Source organism: Fistularia commersonii, chromosome 3 (genome assembly GCF_037954325.1).
Source record: "Fistularia commersonii isolate RoL2024-O1a breed Wild chromosome 3, RoL_Fcom_v1.0, whole genome shotgun sequence".
Classification (NCBI taxonomy): Eukaryota; Metazoa; Chordata; class Actinopteri; order Syngnathiformes; family Fistulariidae; genus Fistularia; species Fistularia commersonii.
This window is the reverse complement of record NC_141286.1, coordinates 10,941,665-10,954,741: the sequence shown is the minus strand read 5'-3', so window position 1 is coordinate 10,954,741 and position 13,077 is coordinate 10,941,665. Positions and strand designations below refer to the sequence as shown.

The window sequence follows — 13,077 nt, the reverse complement described above, 5'->3', positions numbered from 1 at the left end:
GATACCTTGCCATTGTAATTGTAGGGAAGCGGCTCAAAGGAGGCACTTATTTTGAAGGCGGGTTCCCGTCGTTTCCGTCGCATCCGCGAGCTTTGACGCCGCCGTGGACCAGGAGGGGCGGAAAGTGCGCAACATCCCATGATTGGGTTGTGAGTTTCAGGAGAAACGTCCTGCAGCAGGAGGCGGGGGAGGGGGGAGCAGCTCCCCCCTCCTACGGGCGGATGGGGTGGGGGCTCTCCGTCATGCTCCTCTTTCTGTCCCGCAGCCATCAAGGTCACTGCAGCTCCGCAGCCACAGCTGGGGGGGGGGTTGGAGGTTGGAGAGGAATAAACAGGAATAACGCCTTGTTTGTGGAGGTTCTCAGTCATCGAGGTCATGGTGAATTCTTGTCGACATCTTCTTGACATGGCAACTGGACATTAATTTCTTCACCTGAACTGAAGAGCTTCTAGGATGAGGGGTGAAATGTCTTCAAGTGAAGAAATTGAAGTCCAGTTGCCACAAGAAGATTTCGACAAGTAATTACAGCTGTAGCCAAGAAGAAAAAGACCCTTTCGAAACGCTCTATATTTGATTTTTTTTTCAATAAAATAAAGTTTTTTTTCCCTTCTTTAAAGGGAAAACGTGAATGCGCTGCGTGAGTGAGGATCCAAACGCAGACGGTAGCCTAAGGTCCCAGAGATGTTTGTGGGTATGCAAACAAAGCAAGGGAGCAGCAACACAGAGAAACACATTTATTGGCTAAACAAACAGCGGAGAGGTATCTGGCGGGAGCTCCTCTCCTTTCTCCGACGGCGGCTTCATCAAACTTAGAAAAGAAAGAAAAAAGGGTCAAACTGACAGTTCCCGCTCCATCCAGGTCCTCTTGAGTGTTTTTCATCAAGGATCGAGAACATCCGGGCTCTGTCTGCCACCACAGAGGAACAGGCCAGAGCTACCTCCCATGCTACATGCTAAGCGTTATGCCAACACCCAGCCGGAATGTTCTGGAGCCGCTCCACACCAAACGCGACCCCTATGTCTTCTGGGGTGCTCCTTCTGGGTTCCTGTTCCTCCTTTGGAGACCCAGAGGTTCTGGAGGAGGTCCAGCAAGTCATGAAGGATGGATCCAGGAACCTTTCATTTCAAAATAAAAGCTCAAATAACCTGCTGGCGTCCCTGTGTGTGTGTGTTCGGATTTCTTCAGGTGGACTACGATAACAGCAGCAGCAGGTGTAAATGTGTGTGTGTGTGTCTGTGCGCCCACCTATCCTCTTAAAGTATTCGCTTATCTTTGCGGTTCTACTTCGCGCCTGGGTGTCTCATTTTGGCAGGGTGGAATCAGCTACTCTTCCTGGGTTCTGGCCAAAGAGCAGAAGGTCCTCCTCCTCCAGAGGAAGGATCCTGCAGTTTCTTCTTTCCATGAAAACAGTAAATGATGCACGTTTGACGTTTGACGTCTAATGTCACAATGAGGCAGTGGCGAGGTCATCGGACCCTCCTCCTCCTCCTCGCCGGGTCGCCTCTCAGGTGTGTGATGTCACTCTCCTCCATCTCCTCCTCCTTTTTGCAGCAGTTTCATCCTGTTAACAGAGACAGAGGGAGTGTGTGTGTGTGATCTAAAACACATTGATCTAAGCGTCCTGAAGGTTGGACCTCCCGGTACTGAACAACCTGCAGCTTCTCACAGTCAGAGAAGGTCATGTGATGGGGTGATTGACAGCCGACCTGTCAGGGTTAAGCCCCGCCTCCTTCTCAAGGTTGGTCTGGTGGGCTGAGAGAGCAGTTTGACCAGTACCTTCAGATTCACTTCTCTCAGGTCCAGCTCCTGGTCCACCTCTTTCTAGTCCAGCTCCCTCTGGTCCAGAGACCAGCCTGCTATAAGTCAGACGTGGGTTGTGCAGGCTGCTAATGGGCAGAAGCTAATCCAATCAGAGCACAGCAGCTAATTTCCTCTTGCAGCCTGATTGCTCCTCTAATGTCTCCGGCTTCCTGGCCCCTTCATCTCCTGGTAATGGTCCTCTGGTCAGTCCCGGGGGGGGTGGGGGGATCTCTGTCTTCCTGTATACTCTGTGCTGATGAGCTGAGGTTGCTCCTCATCAACCAGGTGACTTGGGGGCCTAAAGGAAGGTTCCAGGGATGTGGAGATGTTGAGCAGAAGTCCAGGCACACTGGGGCCTGAGAAGGTCATGTCACATCCTTTGACAGACCTCCTTGTGGTCTTTCTGACGACTTTGAAGGGTTGGTCCTGGGGAGGTTCCAGACTCCCAGCAGGAAACAAAAACAAAGCTAAGTGCAGCAGAAGTTCGGTTATCTTCTGCAAATGGCCATTAGTCTAAGAGGTTTGCAGGAGCTGACTGTCAGGGGACAGGCTGTGGTTTCATCACATCAAGGAGGAGGGGGAGGGATGCTCCTCTGGAGCAGGGAGGAGATTCAGCTCCCAAAGTAGAGACATCAACATCTTCACTGCATCTCCTGGATATCTCAGTCTCCCAGTGCTTCATTAGATACTCTGATGAAGTTTCAACATGGACGTTGACAGGAGGTCAACCAGAGGTCACTGTTTATAGAATATCTAGAACATCCAGATGTTCCTGTGGGTTTTGCGTGCTGATGGCTAGTACATGAGCATGTGCTCCTGGTTACCCACGTCCTCAAGGAGTCAGGCTCCCCTCTGTAGGATGGGTCTTGGGGCAGTACCCCCAGAGCGGATGGAATAATGGAATGATAAGGGGTATAATCTAAGAGGTAGGGGCGGGACTTAGCCTTGGAGATAGGGCTTAATGTTATAGCTAGGAGCATACTATGACAGGTAGGGTGCGGGGCTTAGCTTTCACAGTAGGAGCTTAGCCTTGGAGGTAGGGGAGGTGCCACACGAAGTGGATAGGCTAGCCTCCAGATGGCTCCTCCAGGTTCGTGGGGCGAACAAGACTGAAAACATCTCAAAGGCCTGGTTGCTTTGTGACAGAGGAGACCTCTGAGGGCCAGACTTGCATACCTGATGACGGCTACTCCTTGTCCGCCGCCGCCGCTGACATGGTGTCGGGTTTGCCTGTTGCTGCGTCCTCCCCCTCCTCCTCCTTCACCTCCTCTTCCTCCTTCACCTCCACCTCTTCCAACGCCACTGCTGCAGTGATGTCCTCCACCATTGCTTCTACAGTTGTGCTGCCCTCGTCCACTGCCGCTGATGGCTCCTCCCCCAGGATGGCTGGCCCGGCCTCCTCCTCCCCCGGATTGGCTGGCCCCACCTCCTCCTCCCCCAGGCCAACTGGCCCCGCCTCTTCCTCCAATGGATTGACTGTCACTGCCTCCTCCTCCCCTGGGCCAGCTGGCCTCACCTCCTCAGTGGCAGGAAGACTGTCTACTTGGTCTTCATCCAGAGACAGAAAGAAACCATCAACACACACCTCACAACCAGGTGTTTGTTTGAGATAATCTGATTACTTTATGACCCCTCACCTGGTGTAGGCGCAGGCGGCGAGTGGGGGGGCTTGGAGGCTGTGGGCGTTGCCTCTGGTTTTGCCCCCTCAGGTGGGGAGGGGGCATCTGGGGGTCAAGGGAGGGTATTATTTATTATTCAGGCACAGAGAACAGGAGCTCTGGTTTTACAGAAATGTGCGAGAAGGTGCTACCTGGACCATCCTCCTTCTGGGGCTCAGGAGCCCTTCCGTCCTTCTGGGGGGGGCTGGCCCCGGTGCTTGGGGGCTTCAGAGGGCTCTCCCCCCCCATGCTGCTCCGCGGTGACAGCATCTCCATCTCCTCTCCCCAGTCAGAGACGGGCTGGTGTCCGTCCAGGGGGGAGAAGGGGCTGAGGGGCTTCCCCCCCTCGGGGGACTCCTGGGCCGGGGGGGGGATGCAGACCTTGGGTCGGGGGGTCCTCTGTTCCTTGGGGCTCCCTGCCGAGGAGAGCTGAGCAGCAGCGCCTTGCCGTACCTCTTTCTTCTCCCTACCGCCGTCTTTCTCCCCCTTGGACCCGTCCTCTCCCCCAGAGCTGCCACCTTCTCCCACGCCTTCATCCACCTCCTCCCCATCGCTGGCGTCCTCCCATTCATCATCCTCCTCCTCCTCCCCGTTCTCCTCCTCCGGCAGGGTAACCTTCACACATGGATGCAGATGTTTACCACAGCAGACCCCCGATCTGACCTATGGTCTGGATGCTTCTGGACCCCCACCTTTTCTGCTGGGGTGAGGGTGGCCTTCTCCTTCTCCTTCCTGGGCTTCTCCTCCCTCTTTGGCTTGTCCTCCTTCTCTCCCTCCCACCGGTTGTCATGCATGCTGGAATGGACAACAGGAACACCTGAATTCCTCCGTGCCTTCCACTTCTTGTCTGTCGACGTTCCTCTTTACCTGTAGCTCTGCTTCTGGCCCCGTCCCTTCCCACGGCCCCACTCCGCCCGGGTCCGGCCCTGCGACAGGAAGTCTGCAAACGTGGGGGCTTTGGGGGACCTCTTGCTGTCATCTGCAAGAGACATCAACACGTCAGTGATGGGCTCGGAGGTTTGAGGTGGGCGAAGGAAGGAGGAGGTCACAGAGGCCATGCAACAAGCATTACGTCATGCAAGATGAGGAGGAGGTCCTGCAGCCCAGACCTTCTACCTGCAGGGCTGGAACCCGAGTCTGGGAGGCAAACAGATGACGGCTGACGCTCTCAGTGATGAGGAGGTGAAGACAGAACTGAAGACTTTGGATTTGTTCTTGAAGCTAAACGTCTCTGAAACAGCACCTCATGGACAGTGAGGAGTGATCTCAGTGTGACACACAGAGGAGATACTGTCCTGGCTGGGAAGCCTTCTGAGGCAGACACTGCTGGAGATGTGGAGGGGAAAATGAGGAGAACCAAGGAAGTGTGAGATATCAGAAAGAAGATCCTGCTGGTTACATGGAGAGGAGAGGAGTGCAACGGAAAGCTGAAGTGCGAGAAGGGTCACAGACCAAGAGCTGCAAAGAGGATGAGGAGGGTAAGAAAATGAAGGAGGAGGGGAGAGATGAGAGCAGAACAATGGAAGTAAAGGTCAGGAAGAGAAAGACAGCAGTACTGATGACATGAGGGGATCAGATAAGAGGGGGAGGAGGAAAATGAAGAGGATGTAGGGCTGTCTAACACCTGCAGACAAGCTCAGACAGGCTCAGAAAAGAGGGTGAGGATGAGGGGATGAAGCCCTGCAGAGGACGAGAGGGGATCAGAGGAGAGTATGAGGAGGATGAAGCCTCGGGGCTGTCTAACACCTGCACACAATGACAGGTTTCAGAGTAGCTGCCAAAGCTCCTGGCATCCAGAAACAACCTCCAGATTCCAGTCATATTCCCAGCTTCCACACTAGAGGTCATATAGGCCCGCCAGGTCAGGGACAGGCCGTTGTCATGGCAACAACACTCCTTTGACTTCAGAAAAACACAATGCAACCCCAGGGAGTCGGGGGCTTTGGCATGAGAGGATGGGGACAGGTCTATTTCATGGTGCACTGAATCCTCATACTCCACATTCTGATGGACTTCAGTTCTGACCTGCACTTGTACCAACGGAGAACATGCATACTGCAGGTCCAAGACACTGAAGCGTGATGATGGGGTGGGTGGGTGGGGGGGGCAGGAGAGTGAGTTCAGTAGTAGGAGCAGCTGTTACACACACACACACACACAGGTCTGACCTGAGCCTCTGCCCCGAGGCTGTGTGCAAGAGTTATACCCCCGGGCTGCAGAAAGGAGACACACGCACATTACCCCAGGACCGACCGACCAACCGCACACTCACGGGCACACACACACACCGGAGGTGCACTCCAAACACGCGTCTCCACACCCAACCAATGAGCTCACTCTCCACACCAGATGATCCTGCTGCAGCTGGTGGCCATGGCGACCACGACGCACGCACGCACGCACGCACGCACGCACGCACGCACGCACACACGCACACACGCACACACGCACACACACACACACACACACACACACACACACACACACACACACACACACACACACACACACACACACACACACACACACACACACACACACACACACACACACACCAAGGGAGGGGAGCTCCGAGGCAATTTGGATGGTGGTGCTCAGGGAGACACTGTCAGCCACTTCCTGTCTGATGCAGTTACATCAGTGCAGCTGATATGACTTTACCTTCTGGATGAATTCACTACAATTCTGCAGAAGCAAGACAATGGATGGATGACTACGTCCAGCTCCCATTCGGCTTCACAGAATCACCACGACCCTCAGTCAAAGGCGCTACATATCATAAATTAGTGCTCCACCTCAGATGTTGGTAAAACAATCAGACCAGAAATGGCTGCAATGAAGAACTGTCCCTTTTGACATCTGAGGGCGCAGCCAATCAAACGGGAGGATTAATTAGACGCTGGCGGCATGGCTGCTCCTGATAAAAATAAGGCAGCGTTTCATTTCCAGTGGGGATTTTAAAGCCCCTTGATGTTTCACCTTCAGTTGTTGGGAGACAACAGGAGGACCTTCAGACGGCGCCGGGAAGATCCAGGCGCCGCCGCTGAGAAGGCAGGCTGGGCAAACTCCAGGGAAGACACAGCACTTACATAAAGAGCTTAATCAACTCCCGCCTTACATAATGGCCTTAATCAGCTGCTGCAGGGATGTGCAGCATCCTGAGGTGTGTGTGTTGGTGTGTGTATGTATGTATGTGTGGTCGTATTGTGTGCTGGGGTGATGTCTTGTCTGTCGAGGAGATACTGTGTGGAGGTGACACAGCTGTTGTGTAACTCTGTGTGTGTGTGTGTGTGTGCGTGTGTCTGTTTGTGTGTGTGTGTTTGTGTACTTGCCTCTCCTGCAGCCCTGCTCTGATGCAGAGCCCTCTGTCCCTGCATATGAGTCCTCTTTGAACCTGTAAAGAAAAAAAAATGTTTTTAAATTAAAAAACTGCAGTTCTCACACGCAGGCGCATGTGCACGCGCACACACTCACACACACATGCACACACTCACACACACGCAAGCAGTTTGAGCTTTAAACCTCCTCCACGAACCCTGGTGAAGGTCTAGTCACACTGTGGAATAAAGGCTTCCCCTGCTAGCTGAGGAGGTTGCTGAGCTAACAGCTAGCTCTCCACAAGCTAGCTGACAGCTAACTGGCAGGTATGAGGTTCTTTTGTAAGACAGACGCATCCCATGCAGAAGAGTCATGCTAGATTTTCCTACATGCTGTCGGTCTTTTCGGCGTCCCACTCCCGTCTCCACTGCCCGGTGGCATTCCGATGGCGTGCCAGCCTCTCCTCATCGATCTGTTCCCGCTCCTTCTTCCAGCGTAGGTACTCGGACCTCTCACGGCCAGTCATGGACATTGTCATGTCCACCGAGCTTTTGATACCAGGCCTCCGATTCTGGAGGAACATTAGCAGAAGGTGGAGAACCATCATGCCGTCAGATTGTGGAGAACACATGACCGATCTTGTGCCACCAGTCGAGTGGTCCCACTCACAGTCCACTCCTTCTCCAGCTCAGTTCCGGTCTTCACGTTGTCGAAGTCCAGCCCCCCCCAGTTCCGGACGTGCCGCCGGCTGCCTTCCTTGCGGTCGGTATCTGGTGCTGGGCCTGAACGCCTCGGGTCATCCAGGAAGTTCCGGATGGGCCTGTCTCCCTCCGGCTTGGGAGGGAAAGGCAACGTCTCAATGTAGGGAAAACTAAGGCCAAAGCTAAGTAATAAATGGTTGGTTTTTAGCTTAGTTTAAAAACAGGAAAGCCCCTACCCGCTGGCCTCGCTCGTACTCTGCTATCCTCTCCATCTCTTCGTTCATCTTCTCAATGTTCTGTCGCCTCTTCTCCTCCCACTCCTGTTAAGAGGCAGAGGAGTCCTGACTGATGGATGAACATTCAGCACATGACAAGACATGCAGCTTACTTCCTGTCTTTACCTTAGACTTCCTGTCCACACCCCCTGGTGATACTCCCCCTCCTCCTCCTCCTCCTCCTCCTCCTCCTCCACCACCACCACCACCTCCTCCTCCTCCTCCTCCGCCTCCTCCTCCTCCAACACTTCCTCCTCCTCCAACACTTCCTCCTCCTCCTCCTCCACGACTTCCTCCTCCTCCTCCACCACCACCACTTCCTCCACCACCTCCACCACTTCCTCCACCAACTCCTCTTCCTCCTCCACGCCCTTTTCTTCCTGCTCTGCGTCCTCCTGATTCCCCAGGCTCTCCATCTCTTGGGATCCTGGGCTCCCGATCTCTCCTTTCCTGTCGGCCTCCTCCACCTCCACCTCCTCCTCTGTGGCCCCCCCGGCCCACTCGCCCTGACCCAGTCCTCCTGGGGGGGCTGTGGCCATCACTCTGGCCCCTAGGCCCATCGCTCTCCTCAGTTGTCCTCCGGCATCGAGGCATTCCAGTCTTCCAGTCATTCACAACTCTCTTCTCCTGCAGAAACACACGCACAAAGACACACACACAGACACGCACACAGACAACGCAATGGTTCAATGACTGTCATTTCCAGTCAAGAATGGCGGTGGATGGAGAGTGTGTACACCTGTGAGAATTTCTATGAAATATGGCATCACTATGGAAACAAACAAAACACCGGGGGGTCAAATCTGTGGGAAGGATCTTGTTGACACGGCCGTAGCCACTGTTAGCATCACTGTTAGCATGTTTCAAGGTAACGAGCATCAGCTAAGGTCACCAGGATGAGAGGTTGCCATGATCTGTTAGTCTGATGGTAGCTAGCCTAGCTACTAGGAGGAGGCCAGGGTTAGCTTGTAGTGGGAAAAGGTATGGGGGAGCTTGTCATGGACAAGTTATGAGCTGAAGTTATGAGCTCATTTGAGTATGGTCAAATGAGGTGCTCTTGGAATCCAATGTGTAGAAGATCATTGTTTTAGTTCAAATATGCATGAGAGCTTGTTTTCCCTGCCAGGCAGGGGACCTTATGCCGATGCTACAATTCAGTAATACTGGCCAAAAACATATGATCCGGGCCATTACTGTTTCCAGCCTGAGTGTAATTGGGTGGGTTAGAAGGCAGCACTGAGGCAACACCTCAGCTCCTTACGACCGCAATGACTATTCAGGTTAAATGGTTCTTTGCAAAGAATAAACAATGATTGATTTATTTTTAGGCTACCTGTCTTCTTTTCATCAAGAGAACATTAGTCTTGCTGGAATTTAGTTGGTGTGGCTGGCAGGAGAACAGACAACACCAAACACACCAGGGAATAGAACCAGAAGGAGTTGAGATAAGCCAATTAAGGAGGTTGATTCCTTGGACGCCAGCGGGCCTTATGACATTATGTCGGAGCAACAGATCCAATCAGCTCAGATCTGTTTGAGGTGATCACCACTGCAGTTTGCCTAATTCCATCTAAACCCCAAAAGCACGGATCTGTCAGACAGTATCAACAGGAGCTGGAAATCTAAGGGACACTCATCTACTGAGGACCTCTCTGGTGAGTTTGGAGTAGCTTTCTGGTAGCTCAGACTTTGCACTTTTCGACAGAGACGTTCACCCTCTCATTCCTTGAGACAGGTTAGGGTCTTCATTGAACTTGCTGTTTTTGGACTGTGGGAGGAGGACAGATAACCTGGAGAGAATCCAGGAAGGAGAACATGGAGAGAAGCCAATGGATCACCGGAAAAAAACCTGGAACCATCTTCCTGTCAGGTAAAAGTGCCGTTGCCATGCCAACACCAACTATTGTTTCTTTCACTGGGATCTTTCTTTGAAAGAGTTCCCTCTGAGAAGGTACTGTTGGGCAATAGAGGGATCAAGAGTTCTTACCCCTGCTGTTTTCGACAGGTCCACCGTGACAGTGAAGTTTTCTTTCTCCGTCCGCCGCCTGTCCATGTCCGACTCGTGAGGGCGGGGCTTCCTTGGTGTTGTAACAGCGATACCCTCCTGCTCTGCTTTCTTCTTGTCTTCTTCTATTTCCTGTTGGCAAGGAGAAGTGAGACTATGCCAGATACCCCAGGTTTTGTATTGGGGGGATGGAGACCAACTCTAGACAGCATGCCTAACGCACACTTACATATACATACACGCGCACACACCTGGTAGCGTTTGACCAGAGCTTCATTCTTCTTCCGTAGGGCTTCGATTCGCTTGTCCAGCTCTGCATCTTTCTCCTCCTTGGTCTTGAGGTCTACCGCTGAGGACTGGAAAAAGGAAGAAGAAGAAGAACAACAAAGAAAAGAAGAATGATGGTGTGTCAGTAAACCCTGGTTAGATTTCAGGGCAAACATAGACCACTTTTCCTTGTTTCCTCGGCTCACCATGGTTGCCTCTCCTCTTCGCAGACCGGCGGAGGACTCCTTAATCCTACCGGGATGAGGAAGACAACGGTGATGATGAAGACGCTGCTGCCTCACTGAAACGGCACCCAGTTTCATGCGTTACATGACATGGACAAATCCAGTGCTGTTCTTCTCCCCACTTTTCACCTCAATGCAGTTATAATGGCACCTTTACACAGAATTCTTATTGATATGCAATAATAGCACAACATCCAAGAACTTCTTCTTCTTCCTCTCCTTTTGGCTTTTCGCTTCAGGAGTTGCCACAGTGAAATCAACCTTCTCCATCTCACCCTATTCTCTGTATGCTCCTCTCTCACACCAACTACCTCCATATCCTCTCTATGTCCATAAATCTTCTCTTTGGTCTTCCTCTAGACCTCCTGCCTGGCAGCTCCAATTCCAGTATCTGTCTACCAATATATTCACTTCGCCTCCTCTGCACATGACCGAACTCTCTCAGTCTGGCTTCTCTGACCTTCCCTCCAAAACATCTAGCATGTGCTGTCCCTCTGATAGACTGATTCCTGATCCTATCCATCCTCGTCACTCCCGAAGAGAACCTCAGCATCTTCATCTCTGCGACCTCTAGCTCTGTCTCCTGTCTTTTCTCCTGACACTTTTCTCCACCCATTCCATTCTGCTTTAACCCGTTTCTTTACCTTGCAGCATCCAAGAACAGGTCTATGAAATCATCTTATATGGGAGCTTCATCTGAATCACATCTAAGGGCGAGTGTTTTTTTTATCTAATAAATCACGAATCATGTTGGTCAATGAACAACGTGGACTTCCTACTCAGAGGTTGTTTACATTCCAGTCTGAACCGCCGATTGAAGGACCGGTGGACCTTCTCTCTCCTCTCTGAGACAAGTCACCGAGGAGAGAGATTACCAGGAGAAGACAGGCGGAAACGCCGGTCAAAATACTAAACCCAGCCATTCGTTCCCGGGGCTAAGTGTTAGCATGTAAACAAGCTAGCAAACAAATACGTGTTACCTGCTCAAAAACGACGACAAAGACGAGACGGCGAATCCGTGTGGGTAGAATTGTACATCTGTTTTTCTTACACAATAAAGAATATATTGTTTTCTCCCAGGCGGTTGTGGATATGTTTAATCTATTTTAATTGCTCGCTGGGCTGGGCAGTAATCTAAGTACAGAGAGCCATGTCCGCTCTGAGGCAAATCGCGCGACAACACTCGCGAGATGACGCCGCGAACTAACTGAGTCGGCATCGGGAACGGCTGGCTTTTCTCGTTTCGGTGACTGGACGTAACAATTTCCGCGATTTACCTTGTCCGGAGTGAGGGGTGTAAAGAGTGCGAGGAGCGGCGTTTGGACCCCGCCGCTTTTTGCTAATTTCTGCGCCTCGATGTGCCCCGGTTACTTTACTTTTCCGGTTTACCGCGGCGTACTTCCTGCCAAATAGTGATCCTCCCTCGGCAAGTTTAAAGGGGCAGTAATGCCGCAGACGCGTGGAAAAAAACCATCGGTTGTCTCAAATCTCGATTTTTACAAACAATTCCAAGCATTTGTCCAATTATATAAACCACTTGTTAATAATACCAAATAAAACTACGAGGGAAATCTGAAACAGTCGTTTAAGCCACATCCTGAGTCCACATGGTGGCGCCGGAGATCACTTTCACGACTTGTTTACGGCACTCAATGCATAAAAATCAAGCGCAGCCTCAGGGCGGCACTGGCCACCGTCTCCTCAAGCCAGCCTTTGGGGGGCATGGGCCAGTGTCTCCCTGAGCCGGTCCAAAGCGCAGTTAAATGCAGAGGATAGTGTCAGGAAGGGCATCCGACGTAAAGCTTTTGCCAAAACCAAATATATGAATCAATCCTAACAATTTCATACCAGATTACCTACAGGGCACCAGTGTAAATTGGGCTATTGTGGGTCAAAGAAGGAGAGGAGGAAGGCATGTTCAGAAGCAGAAAGAGAGAAGGGAAACGGAAGAGTCTGGGACTGAGAGTATGGGCATTGAAAATTGGGGTGGTGACAGGAAAACGTAGTTGGTCGAAATCGAGTTGGTCAGCATAATGCAAAAAAGGAAGGTGGATATATAGTGCGTCCAGGAGACCAGATGGAAAGGTAGTAAGGCTAGAAGCTTAGGAGCAGGTTTTAGGTTGTACTATCATGGAGTTGTCTTGGAGGAGGAGTTTGTTAAGAATGTTCTTGAGGTGCAAAGAATGTCTGATAGACTTATGAGTCTGAGACTAGAAATTGAAGATGTGATGCTAAATGTTGTTAGTGGCTATGCCCCTCAGGTGGGATGTGAGTTAGAGGAGAAGGAGCTTCCAGATGACTGGAAGGGTACGGCCAATGTGATCAGGAAGACAAGTAGGAGAGTACTTATTGTATCATCTAGAAGGAAAGTAGATAAGGAGACATGGTTGTGGCATGTGGAAGTGCAGGAGTATACACAGAGAAAGTGGTTAGCAAAGAAGAAGTGGGATGCTGAGAGGCTTGAAGAGAACAGACAGGAGTCTGGAGATATAGCATAAGGTAAAGATAGAGGTAGCAAAGGCAAAACTAAGGACATACAATGACTTGCATGCTCAGTTGGACAGTAAGAAAGGAGAGAATGTTGGCGAAACAGAGAGATAGAGATGAAAAGGATGTTCAATAGGTCCGGGTGATTAAGGATAGAGAGGGAAATGTATTGACAGATGCTTGAAGAGTGATGGGAAGAATTTGAAGAGCTGATGAATGTGGAAAATGAAAGAGAGGCATGGGTAGAAGAGGTGACTATTGTAGACCACAAATTGGCAGAGATTTGTAAAAGTGAAGTGAGGAAGGCATTTAAGAGGATG

General features: G+C 51.5%; 1 protein-coding gene across 1 annotated transcript; it reads right to left on the bottom strand.

The window, feature by feature from the left end:
- Nucleotides 1-719: 719 nt before the first annotated feature.
- ccdc9 (coiled-coil domain containing 9) lies at nucleotides 720-11,663 on the bottom strand. Its single transcript, XM_086178117.1, has 16 exons — nucleotides 11,548-11,663; nucleotides 10,232-10,326; nucleotides 10,010-10,114; nucleotides 9,741-9,890; nucleotides 8,105-8,380; nucleotides 7,880-7,942; nucleotides 7,715-7,798; nucleotides 7,447-7,611; nucleotides 7,167-7,348; nucleotides 6,792-6,853; nucleotides 4,327-4,438; nucleotides 4,152-4,254; nucleotides 3,612-4,074; nucleotides 3,439-3,525; nucleotides 2,978-3,349; nucleotides 720-1,562 (listed from the first exon to the last, which is right to left on the bottom strand). Exons 2-15 carry the CDS (start codon nucleotides 10,232-10,234, stop codon nucleotides 2,988-2,990), a joined length of 2,217 nt encoding a protein of 738 aa, XP_086034243.1. The 5' UTR covers nucleotides 10,235-10,326; nucleotides 11,548-11,663; the 3' UTR covers nucleotides 720-1,562; nucleotides 2,978-2,987.
- Nucleotides 11,664-13,077: the final 1,414 nt, after the last annotated feature.